The 22,940-nt window shown below is 41.7% G+C and overlaps 1 protein-coding gene across 1 annotated transcript in view; it reads left to right on the top strand.

The window, feature by feature from the left end:
* The first annotated feature begins 21,141 nt into the window (after positions 1-21,141).
* Positions 21,142-22,940, top strand: part of PRKACB (protein kinase cAMP-activated catalytic subunit beta) — a 95,280-nt gene continuing 93,481 nt past the window's right edge. The window contains exon 1 of the mRNA XM_056867433.1: positions 21,142-21,246. Coding sequence (XP_056723411.1) covers positions 21,201-21,246 — 46 coding nt within the window. The 5' untranslated portion in view covers positions 21,142-21,200. The remainder of the gene's footprint in view (positions 21,247-22,940) is intronic.

Genomic DNA, 22,940 nt, shown 5'->3' with positions numbered 1-22,940 from the left:
CTCGCTGCGTCGTCCTGCGCGATGCTCCCGAGTCAGAGAGCTCCGTTCAAATCCTGCGGATGGCTCAGCGCGCGCATTCATTCGTGGCGCGTCATCCTCAGTGGGTTTCAAAAAAAAACAAAAAAACACCCTGGCCACTTGTGCACGGGAGGTTTTGCCTTGGATTTGCTGCTCTCGGGATGCACGTTTTCCCCGCCTGGGTTCTCAAAACTCTGCCTGGGGGCTTATGGCTGAGTTTTGAGAATTCGGATGGGGGAAATGTGCAGAACTGGCCTGAGGGGCGCCGTTTTAAACAGATCGATCTCTTGAAAAAATGCAACTGACCACTTATTTATTTTAAGATAAGTACCACAACAGTGCTATGGAATATAATAAATTATAACGTCTTATAAACAAAAATTGTGCTTTTATTTTTTTCTACAAGACTGTTTTTGAAAATTGGTTAGCAATGTGGGGGGGGGGCACAAATAGTTAGCCTTGCGTAGGGCGCAAAAAATGACTGGCACCGGCCCTGTTAGAGAGTGGCAAATCCAAGGCAAAACCTCCCATGCATAAATGGTCCCTGATTGCCTCCCAAAGTTAGCGCTCCTTAAGGTTGCAGCTCACCTTTTTGTGTGCACTCATTCTCTCGATTACTCACATACGTATAAATGCTTCTACATTTTATTAGCTATCCTCCAGCTAACATCTGTTTCCTTCCTCCCTCTTGCAGCTCCCCTCATCAGACATGACCTCGTCTACCCATATCACCCTCCTCCTAATGGGTCTCACCCAAATCAACACTCCTCCTAATACCGCCACAGGCATGTGCTCAGAATGAGTAAAGGGTCCTGCCCTCCATCCCCTACAGTTTCAGATTACCTAAGGCGCTATGACAGAACTGCCAATCATTAGCCCGCTGCACTAAAATGACACAAAGGTCTCAGGAGAGACACAATCATATGCCTTCTACTGCTCTCTTTGGCTGATTCTCGGTTTTAAACAAGGGATGGTGCAAGCATGAAATTGAAAACCAGACAATTTAACATAAATATAAAATTTAACCTGATGACAAGGTCACTTTGCCCTTACCATGTTTAATCGGTACTTCCAGAATAGATCATCTAACTTTCTGTCTTTAGGTTATGGGTGAGGAGGGGGAACTACCTTGCTGGACTTCTTGTTCTTTTGTTGCTAGAAGCTGACCTGGTAGAGAAAATGAGAGCAGAGGGGAGTTCCTGGGAAAATCACCAAGGTGCACAAGGAAAAGCTGTCCCAGCATGTTGAAAGATCAACATGGAAATACATTAACTGGACAAAATTAAGAAAACATGGGAACAATACACTGAAGAACTATACAAAAGAGATGAAAGGATGACAAATGCCTTCCAAGAAGAATCTTTTGAAGAACCTGCAGTTTCAGGAAGTGAAAGCTGCACTAAGAGCAATTGAAAGAAACTACCACTCTTTTACCCACCTTTCCTCTGGTTCCTTCATTTCTCTATCAGCAGTATACTATTCACCTTTCCATAGGCTATCATGAACTATGAAAACACGGGTAAAGAGAATATGTTTGGGATTTGTGTGTATCTGTCTGCATTTGATTTCCATTAGTCTCCTCCCAAGTGGTCAAGAAATAGATACCATTTCCTCTTAAAAGAATCCAGTGCATCCCTTTTTTATATATACCACTTGCTTGTTGACTTCCAGTGCTTAACATATTAAATGATCAAGTGCTCATCAAAATATTAAATATTAGTAGATGTAGAAGTTGTTACTTCAGTACATTTTTGGCCCTGGATTGGCCCAGTTAAAGTCTCCATCTTCGAACAAAATGGATTTTAAACCCTGACTCTATGTAGTTTGCCATCAGAAATTGTGGCTTTTGCTGAGACTGCAGTGGTACAGCACTGGGTGATTGTCTTACATTCCATGAGGAACATCTAAATGCAAGTAGCTGGAAACCTGGAAAGCACCTCATAATATTGAGATAAAACGTCTGTTCATGGGAAGAGCAGCTTGTCCAAATGGATTTTTACTACAGAAGAACCCTCCCACCAGATGACCCCAGCTGTGTTTGGCCTACATGATATTATGGACAAGGAGAAACATGGATTCCTGGAGAGATGGTCTTATTTGGAGTGATCCTTTCAATGGCTTCAGGAGATTCCAGAGAATGAGTCCAGCAATTGGCATGTTGCTGGAATATGGAGCGTGAACTGTAGCAACTGAGTTGAAATAAGCAGCTGCTGAGATGCCATGAGAAGGCTGTCAGAGAAAGCAACCAGATTGCACAAGACCAGGTTCCATACATAACTGTCTGCATGCACAGTCATACTATATGCTGGTATCTTTCCTTGACCCTGAAACTCTTCATTAGAAGTCTTCAGAGCACTCTGCTAATTGCTGAAAAAGCACAAAGTCCCCAAGACTTTGCACATCTGCAAATCTGACAAACAAGATCAGTCTCACTACTGGTAAGAAGAGCTCTGTTTTGATTTACTGGTAGATGTTATGGGGAAGGGACAGTTTTGTCCCCTAGGTGCCAATGTAAACAATCAGTGAGGGGAAAACTAAGTCTACACCTCTGTCTCCAACTCTTACTTAATTTTATTATGATCATAGATCAGCAACAACATAAGGAACAGTCAGCAATACATAAAAGGAAATATGCACATACAGTAAAAAAAAAACATAATCTCATTATGATTCCATATTATATGCACAGTTAACAAAAAGATTTAACCAATTTCTTCCTTATTAAACAAATCAAAGCACAAAATTTGGCTGCCTTAGAGGTAGTGTCCTTACAATAATCTGAAAGAAGAGCCATATAAAACTCGTTGGATCTACCTGGAAAATTGTGAAGAATTGGGATGATGTATTGTCCCTTATTCATTTGTTCCTTATACAACAGCACATGTTTGACTGTTTCAGCCACATTTGATTGGCAAAGACAAACATGTTGAGAATTGGGGGGGGTGAATATCTCCGACAGAAGAGTTGAAGGTAAGGCATTAAAACAGGCCAAGGTGAAGGTTTTTCAATATTTAGTTAATGTTGAGGCATAAAGATATTCTGCTGGGACAAAATTTTTGCTGTGGTTTCCTGCTGCCAGATAAGTTTGAGCCTGTGCTCTGTCCACTTGGAGAACTGTATCCAAATTTGTTAGTTTTTCTTCCAAAACCCCAAGATGCTGTAGGGCTGTGAAAGTCAATCCATAAAACTGTAACTTCTCAACAGCTCTTATCCATCCAGAATGGAAATTGTCTGTAAGAACTAGTGAAGTTAATGCAAGCGGGTTGAAATTTAGGTTAAGCCAAAAGCTTATCACTTGGAAGCAGCTGCGTTCTTCAAGCGGCACCACTCGACACTGAGAAGGGCATTGGGAATGCAAAGTGGAACACCAAATATGGATCTAAGAAATTTAGATTGTATGGCTTCCAAGGAACAAAAATCTTTATAGAGACATATCTGTGAGCCATACTTGAGTTGAGGCATCTCCTTGCCCTGGAAGACTTTAATCACGGATGGTATATGGAAGCCCCCTTTCAAAAAAAAAAAAAAAGAATCTCAAGGTAGCTGATATAACTGTTTGGGTTTCTCAGACCATTTAAGCATGGTCGCTTTAACCTCCTTTATTCCCTGTTTCAGACCGGATCAAATTTTTTGGTATGTACATTACCTCATTCCTTGTCGGCTCAACCCTGTTTCAACGGAAAATGAACCTGGCTTTCCCCATTCCTCTTCTGGCCCAAATTAAATCATTTATCCTGGCTCATTCCGGAATCACTGAGCAAGCATACAACTTTCTCGGGTTGAGCTTCACCCCACCCTTTTCCAAACCCCTCTTCAAGGCAGCATGCAGATAGCCAAACAGGGAAAGCACAGAAGATTGGCTTCTCTCACAGCCAAGCACGAAGCAGTGTGTAAAGAGGCAGGGATTCAAGTGCTTCCTGCTACCTCTGAGCTCTTTCTGAGCAAAAGAAAGGCTTTTTAAAACAAGGCTTGGATTTCTCCCCCCCCCCCCCGCCCCTTCTTTCAGATTGCTCCATTTTTTGTTCTTAAAATGCATTTTTATGCAGCAGTTGGGTTTGGGGGGAAGGAAATCTTCTCTCACGAGGTAAACCAATTGCAGAGCAGCATTTAAAGGGGTGGGACTTCATTTGAACTTGGGAGACTGCTTTTCTGTATTCACGCCTCCATTAGGGCTGTCGATTCGGTTCATCCCAAACAAAAAAACAGCCAAATTTACCCCGATTCGGCGGTTTTCAGTTCGGATGGAACCGAATTCAAAAAAAGGCGGGAAAACAATGAACTGAATTCGGCAAGTTTGGGGCGATCGCCAAATAAATTCAGCAAATTCGGGGGCTCCGAATCAGCAGCATAACCGTCAGTTAGTAAGCAGCATTCTCCCGCGGCCAATCGGTGGCCAAGCTGGGTCTTCTTCTGGCCAATCAGTCGCGGTTGAAAGTGTGAGCCCAGCTGCTGCGCAGCCCGGGGCGAGAAAGAGAGTGTCTGTTTGTGTGAGAGAGATACCCATGGGGGGGTGCACATTCGCGGCTTTCCACTGCTCCAGGGGGCATTTTTGAAGGTAGAGGTCCCAAAATTTCAGTGTACCTTCAGGGGACCCTTCTTGCAAGAACCCCCAAGTTTTGTGAAGATTGGGTCAGGGGGTCCCAAGTTATGCGGTCCCCTCATCCAACCACTGCGATCCTGTGCATCAAGAGAGCGGCAAATCTAAGGCAAAACCTCCTGTGCATAAATGGAATCGTATTGGATTACTCCTGAGAAGACATCCACAGTAAGACCCATTTTGGGGCTTTTTTCTATAATTTTTTTCCTGTGTGTGTGTGGGGGGGGGAGCAGAGTCTGTGTGTGTGGGGGGGAGCAGTTTCTGTGGGTGGGGGGGAAGACAAAGGGGGCTTTTGCCCATTCTGTCGAGGGGTGTGTGCCTAAAGATTTACTTTTCCTCTGGGCTCCTGCTGGAAGACATCCACACAGTTTGATTTTGGTTTTTTTTTTCTCTATACCTTTTCTCCTGTGTGTGTGTGTGTGGGGAAGCAGAGTCCGTGTGTGTGGGGGGGAGCAGTTTCTGTGGGTGGGGGGGAGCCAAAGGGGGCTTTCGCCCATTCTGCTGAGGGGTGTGTGCCCGCTCGCCTCTGCGGGAGTGTGTGTTCTGCTTTTAAAGTTTTTAAGTGTAAAGTTAAGTCTGTGCGGCGGCTAGAGAGTCTCTGCTCGCCACCCGGGCCGCGCCGCATCCTCCTTGGTTTTTTTCCCATTTGGGGCCGAGCCATACTGCTTTGAGAGGGAGGTTTTCTCACCTGTTCTGCCTTGGGTTTGTGTGTGCCCACTCCGTCTCTCTCTCTCTCTCTCTCTGGTTTGAGGGGGGGGCTTCAGTTGTGTCCCCTCAGGTTTTCCCTCATTCTTAAGATCGGTTAGGTCTATTTTGATGCTCGCTCAAAACTGGTGTTCAAATTGTGACTTAAACAATGCATTTGCCCGGTCCAGACTCCCGAGTCCGATGCAAAAGGGGAAATTCCACCCCCACCTGCTCCTTATGCATAGCTAGCATGCCTCTGTCCCTTTCCATGGTTTGCAAACTCCCAAGGTTGTGTCACGTGTTGCTTTGCATGGTTTTGCAAACTCCGAGTCCAAACGGTCTATTTATTTCTATTCGTTCCAATGGGCTGATCATGGAGGGGACCCCTTCCGGGCCCCATAACTCGGGACCCCCTGCCCCAATCGTCACAAAACTTAGGGGTTCTTGCAAGAAGGGTCCCCTCAAGCTACACTGAAATTTTGGGACCTCTATCTCCAAAAATGCTCCCCCGGAGCCGCAGAAAGGCATGAATGTGTTTTTAATGGCTTTATTCGCCCGAATTTTTTCCCAAACTCCAAACTTAGTGCCGAATTCCACGGATCCAAATTGGGGGAGTTCGGACTTCAGCATTTCCCGAATCAAAACGGGCCAAATTTTGCCAAATCCGAATTTTACCGAATTTTTTTTTCAACAGCCCTAGCCTCCATTAGTACACAGTTTCATCCCTGATCATTCCAGCCAATGCATACAGTTTTCCCCAACCCGGGTTACTTTGATCCTGGCTGAAACGGGGAATAAAGGAGGTTAAAGCGACCATGCATAAACGACCTCAGTGACATGGGCCATCTGAGGTCACCATTAGCAGAATGACTGAAAAACGTCCCCTAAATATTTAAAAACTTTCAGCTGGGTCAATATCACAGCTATTGATCTACCATCTGCACTTAACAAATCTTTTTGTCAAGAATGTTTTGTTTTTAAAGTTTATTGCTAGCTGGTCCACCTTGCAATATGCAGTGGGAGCTCAAAACGGCTCTCCTAAGGCCATTTAAGAGTGGGATAAAATAACCATGTCATCCACATAAAGTAATGTAGGAATTGGTCTATTTGCTAGTTTAGACAGGTGAAAGTCCAGATTAGACAGGGGTTGTACCACTGAATTGATATAAAAATTGAACAACAGAGAAACCAAGATACATCCCTGTTTTATAATCCTACGGACTGAGGTGCTGCTATGGTAATGCCCCTGGCCAAGGGAAATGTAGAGTGGGGGAGTGACATCCTTTTCTGTTTAAGAGCAGTTGCAGCCTCTTCTTTTTAGGTCCACTGGCTTTGAGGATGCTATATTGTTGTGGCTCGAGGCCTCCAAGGATCTCACCTTGCCTTCCCTTCCTCCTAGGTATTGCCAGTCTGTGAGGTTCCAGGTTCTTCAACCTTTCTGGGTCCTTGGATAGGTAGCTAAAAAATTGCATCAGCTTGCTTGCTAGGGAACTGAGCTATTACTAGAAGTGCAGGAGGGTGGCAGAATGGCAAGTAGTGTTTTAATATGCAGAGTGGTTAACATGCGTTAAGTTTGCTCTGGTGTATATAACCTTTTCTTTTAAGTGGATTTACAATGCATAATGATTTATGGCTCCGCTCTCCATTATCTGGTGTGTCTACTGGGGACTGGTTTAGGACTATACTATCGACTCATATCTCCTTTTATGCACAGCCTGTTTATGCATCCTATATTATTTTCTGTCGCTATATACATATTTCTGATGGTTTTACATCTATGTCCTTCTGTCTATATACACATATCATGGGCCTGATTCCGTTTGCTTTTGTAGTGTATTGTGTAATAGTGCCTTCCAATAAACCTTTAATTGGTATCAGCAACACTTCAGAGTCTGTGTCTTTCTACTGACAGTTGCAAGGGTGAACAAAGGTCTCCTGCTTAAGGGGACCAAATTAATAGAAGTATCCTGCAAGAAGAAATGAAGACAAACTGCTTCTGACAAATACCTAAGGCTTAAAAATGTTCCAACCTTTGAACATCAGAATAAACAAATCTAGGAGATTTTTGTAATGCACTTGTTGCAAAAGTGAAGGTTCTAAACTTCATTGGAAATAGAACTTTCTACTCCTCTGCGATTACATTTCTCTGTGGATTGTTTTCTCCTTCTGTATAAACAGACCTCCAGCTAATGACACGTAAGGAGGAACAGATAGTATCTTATTGTAAATATACCACATTTTAAATCCTGAACTAATGATTTTTTTTCAATGGCCATAGTTACATGACTCATGTTAAGAATGCCCTCTAAAAGTATCACTGGAAAAACAGTTAAATATTTCAGTAACTCATAAAGATTTCCTGATGAACTGAACACAGAACCAGCCAGCCATTTTCCATTTTCCTTTATTGTATAATAAAGAATGATGGGGAACCTGAAGTTTATCCATAGGAAGCGGTCATATTTGAAAACTCCATCAGCATCCAATGAAGTCTAATATATTATAAGTGATTTGGATTAAGTGACACATGGGTGAATGATTTTTGTGAACTGCCACTACGGAACATGCAAGAATATGTGAAGAGTCTCTTAAACCACTCATTGCAGTTACTTCTCAGAAGCTTACATACTTACAATGGACTATGGAGCAATCATTTCCTACAGCCAGAGATTTCTAGTGTTTTTCATTGTGCCCTCTGAGTAATATATAATTTTCAGTATGCCAAATTATACTTAGCAGTTGAAATAATACTGAAACAAATCTGGCATATTTTAAAAAGCAGTGTGCATTCCCCTTCATACACTGAAAGAAAACGCCAAAAGCAGGAAGCAAATAACATCTAAAGAAACCATGTATAGTAAGTGAGTACTCACAGTCTGATTCAAACCACTCTGAAATGACCTAACCTTTCCCATCAAGTTAAGTTCCCAACTTTTTCAGAGGCCACATGTAAGTTCACTGATGTTTACAGAAGTTGTCCTAGGCAACCAAACAGAACATGAAGATTTAAAGGGACCATTTCCAAACTAGATATTATCTTCTTCAAATATTCTTTAGAAAAGTGTTACAGGAAATAGATGCTATGAAAACAAACCAACAAACCACAAATTATTTTCTTTCACCTTCTGACATAAAAAGCAAACCAAGTTCCGTGCATAGGTCGAATGTCTTAGTATGACATTACTTTTAAAAAATAACTAGATTTGAACCATACTAGCCATTTAGTCTAGAACTGCCACAATTCATTTTATCAGTTTTTAAAAAATATTCTTTCTCCTTCCAGCTTAATTAATGACTTCCTGCTCTCCTCCACAGTTGTGGATTCTCTAAGGGCATTCATAAAGTATTCCTCTTATGATCATTATTTTGTAATGGTGCTGTTAGAATTACAAACAATAAAATAAAATTATGAGCACAAACTTTGGCTTGCTACAAAGTAAAAAGCAGTATGTCACATGCTCACAGCCACCAAGAACTGATCATTAACTATTTATCCCTGAACCCCAAGGAACAAATGGGTAGCCTTTAGAGAACAGGAAGTATTTAATTAGGCTGGAAGTAAAGGAATAAAAATAGGAGGATCAGAGATGGGGGGGGGGCTTGCCTTTGAAGAGACCTCAAAATCTTGCCTGTGGGAATAGATTTTAATCAGGGGAAATTAAGTGCTATCTCAGATGCTTCAATTCCACTTGCAGCTGAATGCGGAAAAGGGATCCCTCAGCAGCACAAAAGAGTTAGTATGAAATTACTCTTAGATTGTCAAACTCTTTGCTACTTCATAATACATTTCACTGTTGGTATGTATTTAGAAAGCCAGATCAGCTCCCTCTAGTGACAAATATTTCATGTGATAATACACACACAAAGGTCACATTGAGGATAAAGGCATTGTTTAGTACTACCTGTTGCGGTTTATATCATACATGTGAACAGACTACAACACCTGCTTTGAATCCAGTAAAATCAACAAAGAAGGGGCAATAAGAGTCCAAAAGCAAAAGCACTGTGACTCCTAGTAGATATAATTGTCATAGGAACAATGTTTTAAATTCTGACCATATTTGTTTCAAGGGAGAGTTGAAATTTTACTAATTTGCCCACTAAATGAAGATTCTTGCAGGTAACCAGTTTCAGGGTTAGAGAAATCAAGAATAATAAGTTTATCGGCTAAGTGTATAAGCTGGAGGATTGTTTTACAGATAGCATTTGAGGCTACTGAATGTTGTTGTGCTGTTTTTATACCTTGTTCGTATGGCTTGCTTCAATATTGATAATGCTTATGTTATTTGTAGGATTGCCAGCAGGCCTGAAGAAAAATGCCTTGTTCCTTTAACAAAGGCTCAATGTGTAGAAATGGGCAACTGAAGCTTTTCATGGCACAGAGATAAATAACATTCATTTATACAAAAAAAATTTTTGCTGCTTCTCTAGAAAACTGCCTGAGGCAGCTTATAAAATAAAAATAATAAAAACAAAACATGAAAAGGTATGAATTAAAACCTAGCATTAAAATATCAGTCTAGCATAAAACACAGACCACAGAAACAGACCACTGACAGCTTAAATTAACAGTTTCCAGACTAAAATTGTGTTAAAAGATCAACCCCTTAATTAAAAGCTTGGGTGAACAGAAATGCTTTGCCTGTCACCTAAAAACAACAATGTAGGTGGCCAGGTGAACCTCAAGGAGAAGGGCACTCCATAAGCAAGATGCTGCAACTAAAAAAGCCCTATCTCTGGTTGCTACCCTCCTCACCTCTGAATGCAGCAGCACAGAGAGAAGGGCTTGGGAGGTAGATCTTAACTGGAGGGCTGAACAGTATCACCTGCTAAACAACATCCTATTAAGCCTATATGAAAGAGACACATCAATACATATGAATGTATGAAACTGCCTTATTCTGAATCACACCCTTGGTCCATCAAAGTCAGTACTGAAACACACACGAAGGTGCCTTATACTGAATCAGACCCTTGGCCAATCAAAGTCAGTATTATCTACTCAGACCAGCAGTGGATCTCCAGGGTCTCAGGCAGAGGTCTTTCACATCACCTACTTGCCTAGACCCTTTAACTGGAAATGCCGGGGATTGAATCTGGGACCTTCTACATGCCAAGCAGATGCTCTACCACTGAGCCACAGCCCTTCCAAGAGACAGGACATTTGGCAACCTTCATTATTAGTTTTTGTGATTTTTGTGGTGACTTTGTGAGTCACCCAAACTTGGTCTCTAGAGGGGTATCATATAAATTTTCCAGATAAACAAACTGCAGATCTTGATTAAAAATTGAAGTTGTCTAAACCGCACCCCCTGGATCCATCAGACTCGGCTCTTTCCCCATTGAGGCTCTGCCCCTGGCATGGTTCCACCCAAGAATCCTTTTTTTTTTTAGTCAAAAGTTAACCAATGTACTCTACATTCATTATGAATCAGTAGGAAAGCAATGTTTGTAGCTGAGTACCAAAACTGAAACCTGCATAGAGCAAAGGAGGCACACAACTAGCTCGCCTCTGGCTGGGAAACCACATGGCCACATTTTCACAGCAGCTTTGATGTACCCAGATGGTAATCTGCATGGGCCAGCAGTAGTTTTCTATGGCAGGAGTTTTTGTAGGCAGCAGCCTACATCAGATATACACTATAAAAGACAGTTGCCTAGAAAAACTTGTATGATAGTGATTGGCATCCAGAAATGGTCTGCTACAAGTCAGTTCTAAAGGACAAAACAGCTGAACACCACTGGTTATCACCAATGGCTCACAACTCAAACCAGCCTGTAGTGGATAATGATATTTCTCTTTCACAGGCCTTGGGTGGCAGACCTATCCTTGTTTGCAGAAAGCCCCCCCCCACACACACACACACACACTTAAACAGTTTCTCACCAATACCCAAGGTTCACCTAACAGACACAAACCCAGGAACCAAACCCTGCAACAAACCCAGATGCCAACTTTGTCATAAGAACATAAGATAAGCCGTGCTGGATCAGACCAAGGTCCATCAATTCCAGCAATCTGTTCACACAGTGGCCAACCAGGAGCCTCTAGGAAGCCCACAAACGAGCCGACTGCAGCAACATTCTCCTGCCTGTGTTCCAAAGCATAATATATTAGGCATGCTCCTCTGATCCTGGAGAGAATAGGTATGCATCATGACTAGTATCCATTTTAACTAGAAGCCATGAATAGCCCTCTCCTCCATGAACATGTCCACTCCCCTCTTAAAGCCTTCCAAGTTGGCAGCCATCACCACATTCTGGGGCAGGGAGTTCCACAATTTAACTATGCATTGTATGAAGAAATACTTCCTTTTATGTTTTGAATCTCTCACCCTCCAGCAGATGACCCCGCGTTCTGGTATTATGAGAGAGGCCTATCCCTCCATATACCCAGGCTATATTATTATAGGATCTAAGAAGACCAGCTATACTATCTTGGGTTCACTAACTGCTTACCCTCCAAAGTAATACATCCCACTGTATCAACATAACATAAAAAAACAAATGGACACAAAGCTGACATTAAATATATCTCCTATGAATGCACATTCCATGCTCCTTATGAAGTGACCTCTGACTCACAAAATCTGATGCTGAAATAAATTTTGTTAGTGTTTAAGGTGTCACTGGACTTCTGACTGTTAGTATCCCATCTCTTTTAGTTGTGCTGCTAGCAGCAAAGTAAGGCCTGGCTACACAGTACTGACAGTGACATGGCTGTTCCCATTCATCTCTTAGAAATGTAAGTAATTTTGGCTCCTTCTGGCGTGAGTATTGCTAGCAAAGTGCATAAGATTACCTATCAGCTGTACAGATAAGATTTACATATGCTAAGAGTAGAATGGGAGCAGAAGTGGGATAGATCGCAGTTATGCCACTGTAAGAAGGTGACTAACATGGCTCCTCTTCCAGAATTCAGATCCATCTGGTCACTGCAAGTCAATTCACACAGTACTTACATTGCCTGCATTCAGGCTAGATTAAAACATGTTTTTGGTGGACTTGGTCACAGACTTTAAAAAAAATTACTTATCTTAGCTTGTGCTCTTTTCTGCCTTTTGATCCAACAGGATCCTCGAGGCAGCTTAAAACAATCACTGTAAGCCCAGACAATGTTTTTGCATGTCATCATTCAAGCAAGTTTCTGGGGTGTCTGTTCTCGTGACAATTATTCATATGACTTCCCCCCCCCCCCCCACTTCCAGCTAGTTGGAATCCAGACTGGAAACAAAGAGGCTTTCCCCAAGCACAACAGTTGTATAATGTGGCCCTCTAGGAGTCCCTGGGGACCAGAAGAACTGGGTAAGCTGCTCTATGTTATGAGCACAGGCGAACCTCTCATACCCCAGCGTAAATAATTTACTCTATTCCATTTTCTTATCATTTGTGAAGCAGCCTACTGATTCTTCTTCTCTATCTCTCTCTGGAAAGCACCATCTATCTATATAAGAAAGATGAAAAGGGGTGATATATGTTCCTCATCAGTGGTTAGAGAAGATAATTTCTGAATATCTCAAACAAACCAAGCCTTTCTTGCAGTAGGAAAATATAGAAATCTTATCAGATGATTATCCTTTTTGGATTCTTAGTGCGGCTTTTTGTTTGTTTACTTGCTTATATTTGGGGAGGTGTACATTTATTCACTTCCTAGATCTGCAGGGCAGCTGTTTTGTTTAAAAGTATGAAGGGTATTGCCTAAAATTGTCGTATACTATTATTACCTTGTAAAACAGCCATTATCCCACAGCACTTCACTTCTAAGACCATAAGGAGAAATACGCTCTGATGTGAGCCCTGTTAAATGCAGTTTGTTCATGCCATGCATTAAAGTAAAAATGGGCATTTGTTTTCCTAGCAAATGAGACTAAGTGGCAGGAAATATTAATAATTTACATGTTTAGTCCATCAGTTCTAGCTGTCTCTAGTTAGTTGCCCATTCCTGCTTGTCATGAAGAATTTATTATGCCCCTTATCTACAGGCATGTATGCAGTTTATCTCCAGTTTATCTTTTCTTGGAAAGGAAAATCAATTGGGCTTTATAATCATCCAGGGTAATGTATGTGGGGAACACAACAATGCCATTCAACCCCATTCTTTCTTTGTAGGGCACAGTTGTACTTTAAACAAAACAGGATGTACTCAAGGGGGGGAAATCAGCACATTTGATTTTCAATGAGAGGCTCTTATTAGCTGGCAAGCTTGTTTACACTTGTTTAACTTCTTGCAAAGCACACATATTTTTGGTCCTAAATAAATAAATAATTCAATTTATACATTTGAAAAATTTCTGTTCTGTTCTCTCTGGGATACCATGCTTGAGGAGTTTTAATGTTCAGTTAAAACAATAAAACAACTTAAAAACATTCAGAAGTCCTACAGAATATGACATTATTCCTGCTTTTCTTAGTCATCGAGCCACTAGCATCAGAATCACAGTAGACATGGGAGTTCCACAAGTCTTCCCTCCCTCCACATTCTCCCAGTGGATACATTGGTCTATATTAGCCACTGGCAGGTAGGGTTGCCAGGTCCCTCTTCGTCACCTGTGGGAGGTTTTTGGGGCAGAGCCTAAGGAGGGCGGGGTTTGGGGAGGGAAGGGAGTTCAATGCCATAGAGTCCAATTGCCGAAATGGCCATTTTCTCCAGGTGAACTGATCTCTATCGGCTGGAGATCAGTTGCAATAGCAGGAGATCTCCAGCTAGTACCTGGAGGTCGGCAACCCTACTGGCAGGTGAGGGGAGTAGGGTTGTCTGATCCAGGTTAGGAAACTCCTGGAGATTTGGGGATGGAGCCTGGGACCTCAGTGGGATAGAATGCCACAGAGTCCATTCTACAAAGCATCCATTTTCTCCAGGGGAACTGATCTCTGTTGTCTGGAGATGGGCTATAATTCCGGGGATCCCCAGATCCAATCTGGAGGCTGGCATCCCTAGTCTATTTGCTTACAGATTTGACTTTTAAAACATCAGGATTTTTGAGTAAGTGTGCTGTCATCATTGGCGGCATCACAGTACCAATCCCCTTTTCTGTTGTTGCCCATGTTCTAGGCATGTGCGAGAATAGCCATATTGTTAGAAAAATACCCTCCACTCAAACATTAATACAAATATTCGGACATTTTTGACTCCAAACTTTTTTTTTTTTTTTTTAGTTTTCCTGCTCACAAACAGCAGGCAAGCAAAGACGGGCCAATTGCTCACTTATCTAATCAAATGGACAGTACTTAATGTTTAGTCATGTAAATATCTCTAGCATTTTGCCTCTAGCAAAACTACCAAAAGCAGTGTCAAGAAGATGGTTTAACTTTCTCCACATTGCAAGCAACAATTCAAGGCCTTAGGAGAAATAGTTGCCATTAAAATATAGATGATAACCTACCTGAACAAATGCATAGTACCCCTGTACTTTGCAGTTAGATAGGAAATTCAGCCCCAAAAAGTAAACCCACAAGTAACATACAGCAGAAGTGTTTTCACATAGCAAATACTTACCAAGGTATATCTTATATCATGTTGTGAGGACAAAATGGGGGAAGGGAGAATTGTGTTGTGAGCCACAGGGAGAAAAGTGGGGTATAAATAAGTAAAATAAATATAAATAAATAGGTGCAATGACTTCTATATCTCCTAGTCATACTAAAACTCTGTTGGGTATAGACCCTGTGGCACACACAACCTGGAAATCTGGATGCAGCTCTGGATGTTTCCATGGTGTTTCCCTTGTTGGATTCATACACTGGCCTCTTCTCACAACAGGAGAGAAAGAAGGAGTGTTTAGTCAGAGGTAGAAGAAGTAAGAACAACAACCAGGACCATAAATTGACCTCCTGGTCTTTATATGCGTCCAGCCTGTCTATCTGACCCAGGATAGGATGTCTTCGGCAATCTGGAATGACTTGCAGTATAGCAAAATGGATAACTGGAAACATCCTAGCTCCGTGTTGGTGAACCTATGGCACGCGTGCCAAGTCTGGCACGCCGAGCCCTCTCTGTGGGCACGCACGGGGGCGGCGGGAGCTTTGAAGGGAGCGCGGAGCCATTCAAAGCCCCCCTTCCCTGGACTCCCCGCCGCCCGGCTTTGAAGGGCTCTGCACTGCCTGCAGGAAGCGCGAGCCCTTCAAAGCTGCCGCCCCCTTCCCTGGACTCCCCGCGCAACGTGGAGCCCTTCAAAGCCGCCCCCCCCTCCCTGGACTCTGGGTGGCGGGGGCTTTCGCAGAGCCCTTCAAAGCTGCCTCCCCTTCCCTGGACTCCGTGGGGGCTTTGAAGGGCTGTTGTTTGCTTCCTCAAGGTATGTTAAAGAACAAATAAATAATTTTGATATTTCTTCACACACACAAGATCATATCCATCTTTCCCATATTAATTATACTGGAAAATAAATGTCCCCAGAGCTATGCAGTATTCACAATCATGAACACAGAATGGAATTCTTACTGCATCCATACACATGCACTCAAAGGATCCTCCCTGTTTTAAGCCTTCAGTTACAGTACCTTTCAGAGAAATTACTTGGATTTGCTATCTTAAACATAAAGCAGCAAATCCCAATTAACTAATTTGTTTTTGAGTAAACATATTTAGAGTCCCACTATGTAATGTTGAATGAAACAATTTTGCAAATAAAAACGGAGGCAAAAAGCTATGGTCATTCGGCAGCTAGAAAAATGTTCTTTTCACTTGCTTAGAGCCATTTGCTCTTTGATGACACCATCAATACTATACCTTCACATGTGTGTGCTTTTCAAATCAGGTTTTGGGTCAAGGCCTAGTTCAAACCTAGCCCTGATATTGCGGCAGGAACTTAAATCTGCTTCATCGGACTTTGTATATTTATTTAAAAGTAAGTCCCACTGAGTGCAGTGGGACTTACTCCCAAGTAGGGATGCAACCATAAGCATACTTCAGAATGAGAACCAGTGTGGTGTTTAGTGTTGGAGCAGGATACAGAATCAATCTTGAATCCCCACTCTGCCATTAAGCTCACTGTGAGATATTGGGTCAGTCTCTCTTTCTCTTAACCTGACTTACAAGGTAGTTGTAAGGATAAAATAAAGGAGAGGAGAACTATGTAGTCACCGTGAACTTCTTGGGAAAAGGGCAGGAAAAAGTGATAGGTGGAAAGGCATACATGCCACTGAAGTCAGTAAGACTTGCACTCAAATATATCCTCAGGTTGTGTGTACTGGATTGAAGCCACACAGCGAGGGTTGCCAGGTCCCTCTTGGAAACTGGTGGGAGGAGGTTTTAGGGGAGGAGCCTGAGGAGGGAGGGGTTTGGGGGGGGACTTCAATGCCATAGAGTCCAATTGCCAAAGCGGCCATTTTATCCAGGTGAATTGATCTCTATCGGCTGGAGATCTCCAGCTAGTACCTGGAGGTTTAAATAAAACAGTAGTAGGCTGAAAAGACTAGAATAATGAGGAAATAGACAATGAGATACTAGCAGCAAAAACAGCAAAAGCTGTAACTATATTACAAGTGACAACCAGTACAACGAGGTACACCAAAGCTAAGCAACCAGGGTTACAACCAGCGTTTTCGCTACAAAAGTAGCTTCATCAGCCAAAAAAGCCAAATAGGTATCGAATAACGTTAGATAGGATAAGAACATGTTAATTAAAATAGTAGGGATTCGTTTTGCTAGCAAAAGTTTACATAATTTATTTTCAGACGGGAGAGGGAGACGGGGAAGTCAAGTTATTGTTAATTTAGTAATGTTATTATTTTTTGTAGTATTATTATCTTTTAACATTGGATATTGTTTTATATGTTGATATATTAAATCAGGAAAATAAAAATTTTTTAAAAAAAGGATTAGTTCAGCAGGAAAGGGCATATGTTGTGTCGTTGGGGGGGGGTCTTCCCCTCTTTCTCCAGAGGCCGTCCTCCGCGTCAAAAGACCTAAGTTAGTCCACTTAACCTGAAGTCAAGGAAAACATCATTTGCTCTCCTGTGGAGGTTAAAAACAAAAAAACCCAGGCCGGGAGTAGATGGAAGACCTATTTAGAGTGGATATCAATGGAAGGAAGAAAATACATTCAGTGGAAGATCCAGACTTTGTGCCCGTGGCTGGGGTTAAGAGACTAAAAAACAAGAGGAGGGAAAGAAGTTGGCCTTGACACATGAACAAAAAAGACTGGATCCTAAAAATAACAGAAGTGTTGGAAAAACCAAGGCTTATAACAAGAATAAAGTTAAAAGGAAGCATGCAGTTCATGGGTGATAGAGAGATACGGAGGGTTAAATAAGAAATTAAATGATAACTAGTGAATTTTGTTACTATTGATCTAATCCTTTTGCTTACGGAATATTTTTTGGGGAAAAAACTTTTTCTACTATATATTAAATTAACAATTAATATGTAACAACTGTAATGATTTAGACAATTCAGAATTAATTTAATTATTAAGTTTGATGTACATTTTTGGATTCGAATTTCAATACAAAAGAGTACATAAATTTATAGCAAGGTGGAGGAAGCTGAGGGGGAAGTCTTTTATTTCAATACATTTTATTAATAAATGAAATGCTTTCCAACGACGCGGTTAAATTTTTCTTTATTTTATATTCGAAATGAACGTGTTGCTGAAAAGTTACCCATCAGTACAAAATTGTGAAAATAATAAAAAAAATTATATATATATATAAAAAAGAGACTAAAAATTATAAGGAGTGGGGTTAGGGAGGGGGATGGGTGGGACGGAAGGGAATGAGAAAAGAATACGTTATACAAACAATGTATGTAAGAAAAGAAATATATATTTGAAACTTGTATAGAATTTCAATACAAAGCAGTAGGAGCCTTATCAAACTGATCAGCTCAAACTAAAACAACGAGCTTGAATGATTGACTTAAGATCTGCCAATCCGACGCGTCCTTAAAGGAAGGGGAGGGAGAAACCTTTGAGAATTTGTCCGGTGTAAAAAAGGTCCTCCAGCCACGTTTTACAACAAAGGGGATATCTTGGACCGGAAGACTCTGTGCTTCATTCAATATCCCTCTCTATTGTTCTGCAAGCAAATCAACAGGAAGCAGGTCGTAGGACCGGAAATTCGTCTTACTCGTGTTACACTAAAACCATTCCTGAAGGTAACAACCATAGAGAAGAGACGATAGAAGGTCCGCGATGAGGTAATTCCTGGAATACTTCCTGGTTCTGCCGATCTAGAGCGTCTGGTAAAACTCGTTGGTACTTTCAACTTTAAAAAGTTATTTTAAGCCTAAATACTTATTTCTTCAACCCGAAAAAAATATTAAGCTGGTCAATGAAATATTCTTTATTAACTACATGCAATGGACTCCTGCTAGACGACCATCAATTTCTTAACTAAGTTACTTATGTAAATGTCTGGAACCTCTCCCTGATCTGGCTTAATTCATAGCCCTGCCTTTACAAAATTAAAGGAAACTTTACAGAATTTAACCATGGAAAAAAAAGTGCAGGACATGCTTGCTAAACATTCTGAGGCGACAATTAAACAATTAAAACAGATATCAACACAGATGGCTCAACTGATTTCAATGATGACGACTCTTGACCAATCATCACAGATATGTAATCAGAAGTTGGATCTGGTTACAGAAGACATAAAAGATATGAAGGTTCAAATGATGGCTACCAATACAGACATGCAAGTAATGGATTCTTCTGTCAAAAAAGTTATGGAAGAATACAAGGATACAAAGAAGAAGACAGAAGTCCAAGAAGGTAACCAGCTTGTGACAATGAGAACAGACATGCAAAAAATGGACTTTTCATCTAAAAAAGATATGGAAGGACGTGTGAATATAAGGAAGAAGAGAGAAGGTCAAGGAAAACAGATTGAAGCCATGACGGAGATGAAGGCCAGAAAGAATTATTTTTGGTTACGCAACCTGCCTGAGGAAATGAGAGAGAATAAAGAGATCCTGTTCCCATACCTGACTGACTTATTTCAGTTGCAGAAGGAAGTATTAGACCATGATTAAAGGACTGATTTAAATATGATTGCTGGATTGGAAGGCTTTGACAGTGTGGATGGGTGGCATGGCTATTTACGGTGTAGTGGAATTAAGATTTAGACATCATTTTGGGATTATGTAAACAAGTCCTCCTTATATAGACTACCGATGTGATATAAATGTATATTGGAATTATCAATATTAATGTGATTATCATTTCAAGGAAAATGTTGGAATGTAGTAAGGATATTGGTTTTTTCTTTTCCTTTTTTATAAGGGGTGGACTTGTGATATGGATTTGGGATATGATTTACAATGAAATAAGATTGATTAAACAGAAAAATATCCCTAAAATATTGGAGATGATGTTACTTAGCATGATTAAATTTATGTTATAATGGCTGCAAGATCATCTTATGCAGCCAAATGGAAAGGGACAAATGTTTCAGAATAAAGGGATTAAATCATTTAAATGTTAGAACTGATGGAGTTGGAGAAATTAGGGAAAATGGGAGGCTTGGATGAATCATTGTGACAATGTATAAGATCTGGGGAAAATGGAAGGTTACTTTTTACTCTGATCCAGAATGTAAAATGTTATATAACATGAAACTTTAGAATGAGATTAATATTAGGATCAGAATATGTTAACGAAGGATAGTAACACTTTATTAAGAGGTAGATGGAGGTGATGGGGAAGTCGATTTATTTTTTATGTTTATTGGAAATTAAGACAACAATTGATGTAATTGTGATTTTGACATTATTTTTACATTGTTGTTAAAATTATGAAGAATTTATAGTTTTAAAAAACCAATAAAATTTATTTTAAAAAAAGAAGAGAAAAGAATACGTTATACAATGTATGTAGGAAAAGAAATATATATTTGAAACTTGTATAGAATTTCAATACAAAAGAGTACATAAATTTATAGCAAGGTGGAGGAAGCTGAGGGGGAAGTTTTTTATTTCAATATCATTTTATTAATGGATGAAATGCTTTCCAATGACGCGGTTAAATTTTTCTTTATTTTATATTCGAAATGAACGTGTTGCTGAAAAGTTACCCATCAGTGCAAAATTGTGAAAATAATAAAAAAATATTTTAAAAAAAAGAGAGACTAAAAATTATAAGGAGTGGGGTTAGGGAGGGGGATGGGTGGGACGGAAGGGAATGAGAAAATAATACGTTATACAAACAATGTATGTAGGAAAAGAAATATATTTGAAACTTGTATAGAATTTCAATACGAAAGAGTACATAAGTTTATAGCAAGGTGGAGGAAGCTGAGGGGGAAGTTTTTATTTCAACATCATTTTATTAATGGATGAAATGCTTTCCAACGACGCGGTTAAATTTTTCTTTATTTTATATTCGAAATGAAGGTGTTGCTGAAAAGTTACCCATCAGTGCAAAATTGTGGGGGAAAAAAATTTAAAAAAAAGAGAGAGAGAGAGAGACAAAAAATTATAAGGAGTGGGGTTAGGGAGGGGGATGGGCGGGACGGAAGGGAATGAGAAAAGAATACGTTATACAAACAATGTATGTAGGAAAAGAAATATATATTTGAAACTTGTATAAAAAGAAATAATTTAAAAAACAAACTAAAAAAAACAACCACCACCCCAGGCCGGGAGTTTGTGACTGAAGTACCGGCAAAAAGACGCCTGGGAAGGAGGCGCCTCAGCCACCGTCATTTCCGCCGTGTGTGAAGCGGGGAAGGAGGGAGGGGTGGGTGAGAGGGGGGGGGAACGGGCCGGCTTGCGAGAGCTCCTCTCCTCTCCTCCGCCGCTGAGGCCGCCCGGAGACCTGCAGCGGGGCGAGCGGGCGCGAGAGCCGCGAGCGGGGAGGGGAGGCGCCGGGCCCCCGCCGGACGCGCGCTCGCCATTCCCGCCCTTCCCCGCCGGACGGACGGAGCGACCCCACCTCCCCCCGCTTGCCCCGGCCTGGCCATGGGGAACGCCGCCACCGCCAAGAAGGGCAACGAGATCGAGAGCGGTGAGTGAGGGAACGAGAGGGAGGGAGGGAGGCCTGCCCGCCCGCCCGCCCGCCCGCCCCGGCGGGACTTGGGAGAGGCCGGCCGATGCCCTCCGGCTCCCCCCTCTCGCGGGGTGGCCAGTGGCAGGCCCTGCGGCCTAGCCGAGCGGGCTGCGGGCACTGCGAAGGGGGGCTTTCCTCCCTCTCTTGGGCCGGCTGACCGGCGCAGGCCTGGCGGCTGGGGCCGGCCGGGCGCCGTTGTCCCCTCTGGCAGCTTTGCGGGCCTGCGGAGCGCGGGGGAGCTGCTGCATTCCCCCTCCCCCCCCCCCCGCTGGGCTTTAGAAGTAAGCGGGTTAAGCGGTCAGGCTCTGGGCAGCTGCAGAAGCGACGGCGGAGCCGCGGTGCTCCGTGGTTGGCCCTGACAACACTTCGGACCCGACCTCTAGTGTCTCTCTCTCTCTCTCTCTCCGTCCCCCCCCCCCGACCCGGTTAGTCTGCCCCACTGCATTGAAGCGGGCGGGCAGCGTTCCCCTTCCGTTTCTTTTCTGGCTCTTTTTATCTTTTGACCAACTCGCTGGCTTTTCAAAGGAGTTGTGTTCACGAACCTTGGTGCCAAGGCAAAAGGAGCGGCATAACGATGCCAACGGCGCTCCGTGATTTGCACGGGACACGTGTGCGCCCTCCTCTTTTTCCTCCTCCTCCTCCCATTGGTGCTACAAAACAATTCGATCACCCAGGCTGTACATTTCGCTTGGTTTGTGGGGACTGTTATTCCTAGCGTTTGTTTTTATTTTTAAAAAGTTTTCTGCCAGCATGGCTGTGTTGTAAAGTGCGGATAAAGCATTTTAGATCCCTGGGCGAAGAAAGTGTTAAGAGTTAACTCTTATCTCATGGCAGATAGTGTAATACTAGCATATTAGTCATACACAGTTTTTGTGCGGATAAAGTATTTTAGATCCCTGTGCGAAGAAAGTGTTAAGAGTTAACTCTTATCTTGTGGCAGATAGTGTAATACTAGCATATTAGTCATACACGGTTTTTGTGTGGGCACTCGAAAGATAAGTGATAGTTGATATAATTTTTGACAAGTTTGTCTTTATTTCACTATACCAGTATACTTAAAGGGAGATGTATTTGTATAGGTGTTGAAAATAAATTTTGAAAGCGAAAACATGTTTTTCTCCAGCTTTAGTCTCTTTCAGGTTTGCCTATTATTTTTAAAAAGAATTCTTCCAGCATGGCTGTGTTGTAAAGTGCATATAAAGTATTTTAGATCCCTGTGCATATAAAGTATTTTAGATCCCTGTGTTGAATGGCTTTTTTGTAGGTGAGGCTAGGAACATTGCAGTAATCCCCGAAATATGTCCATTTTGTACCCACAGCCAACTCCAGTGCCTATACTTTGACCAGGTTTATATATGCAAGAGAATGAGGCTGTAGAATGACCTGCAAATGGTGGATTCCAGTTTTAAATGTTCCTTTGTGTTAAAAATGCCATGCATATAGACAACTAGAATAGCAGGTAAATCTGGTTTTCTGTTTGCAGGGACTTCTTAGTATAGGGGAACATGCATTTTGAAATGTGATCTTTCATCTGTAGTTCAATGTAGTCCTTATTCTCCATTTTTTCACATGTATAAATCAGATCTTAGACTTCACAGGAATAAGAGTAGACTAGGATTTGGGTCTGTGTTTCACTTCCTATTTTTTATTTC

Source organism: Euleptes europaea, chromosome 2 (assembly GCF_029931775.1).
Source record: "Euleptes europaea isolate rEulEur1 chromosome 2, rEulEur1.hap1, whole genome shotgun sequence".
Taxonomy (NCBI): Eukaryota; Metazoa; Chordata; class Lepidosauria; order Squamata; family Sphaerodactylidae; genus Euleptes; species Euleptes europaea.
The sequence above is the reverse complement of the archived record's forward strand: the minus strand, read 5'-3'. Positions and strand labels throughout refer to the sequence as shown.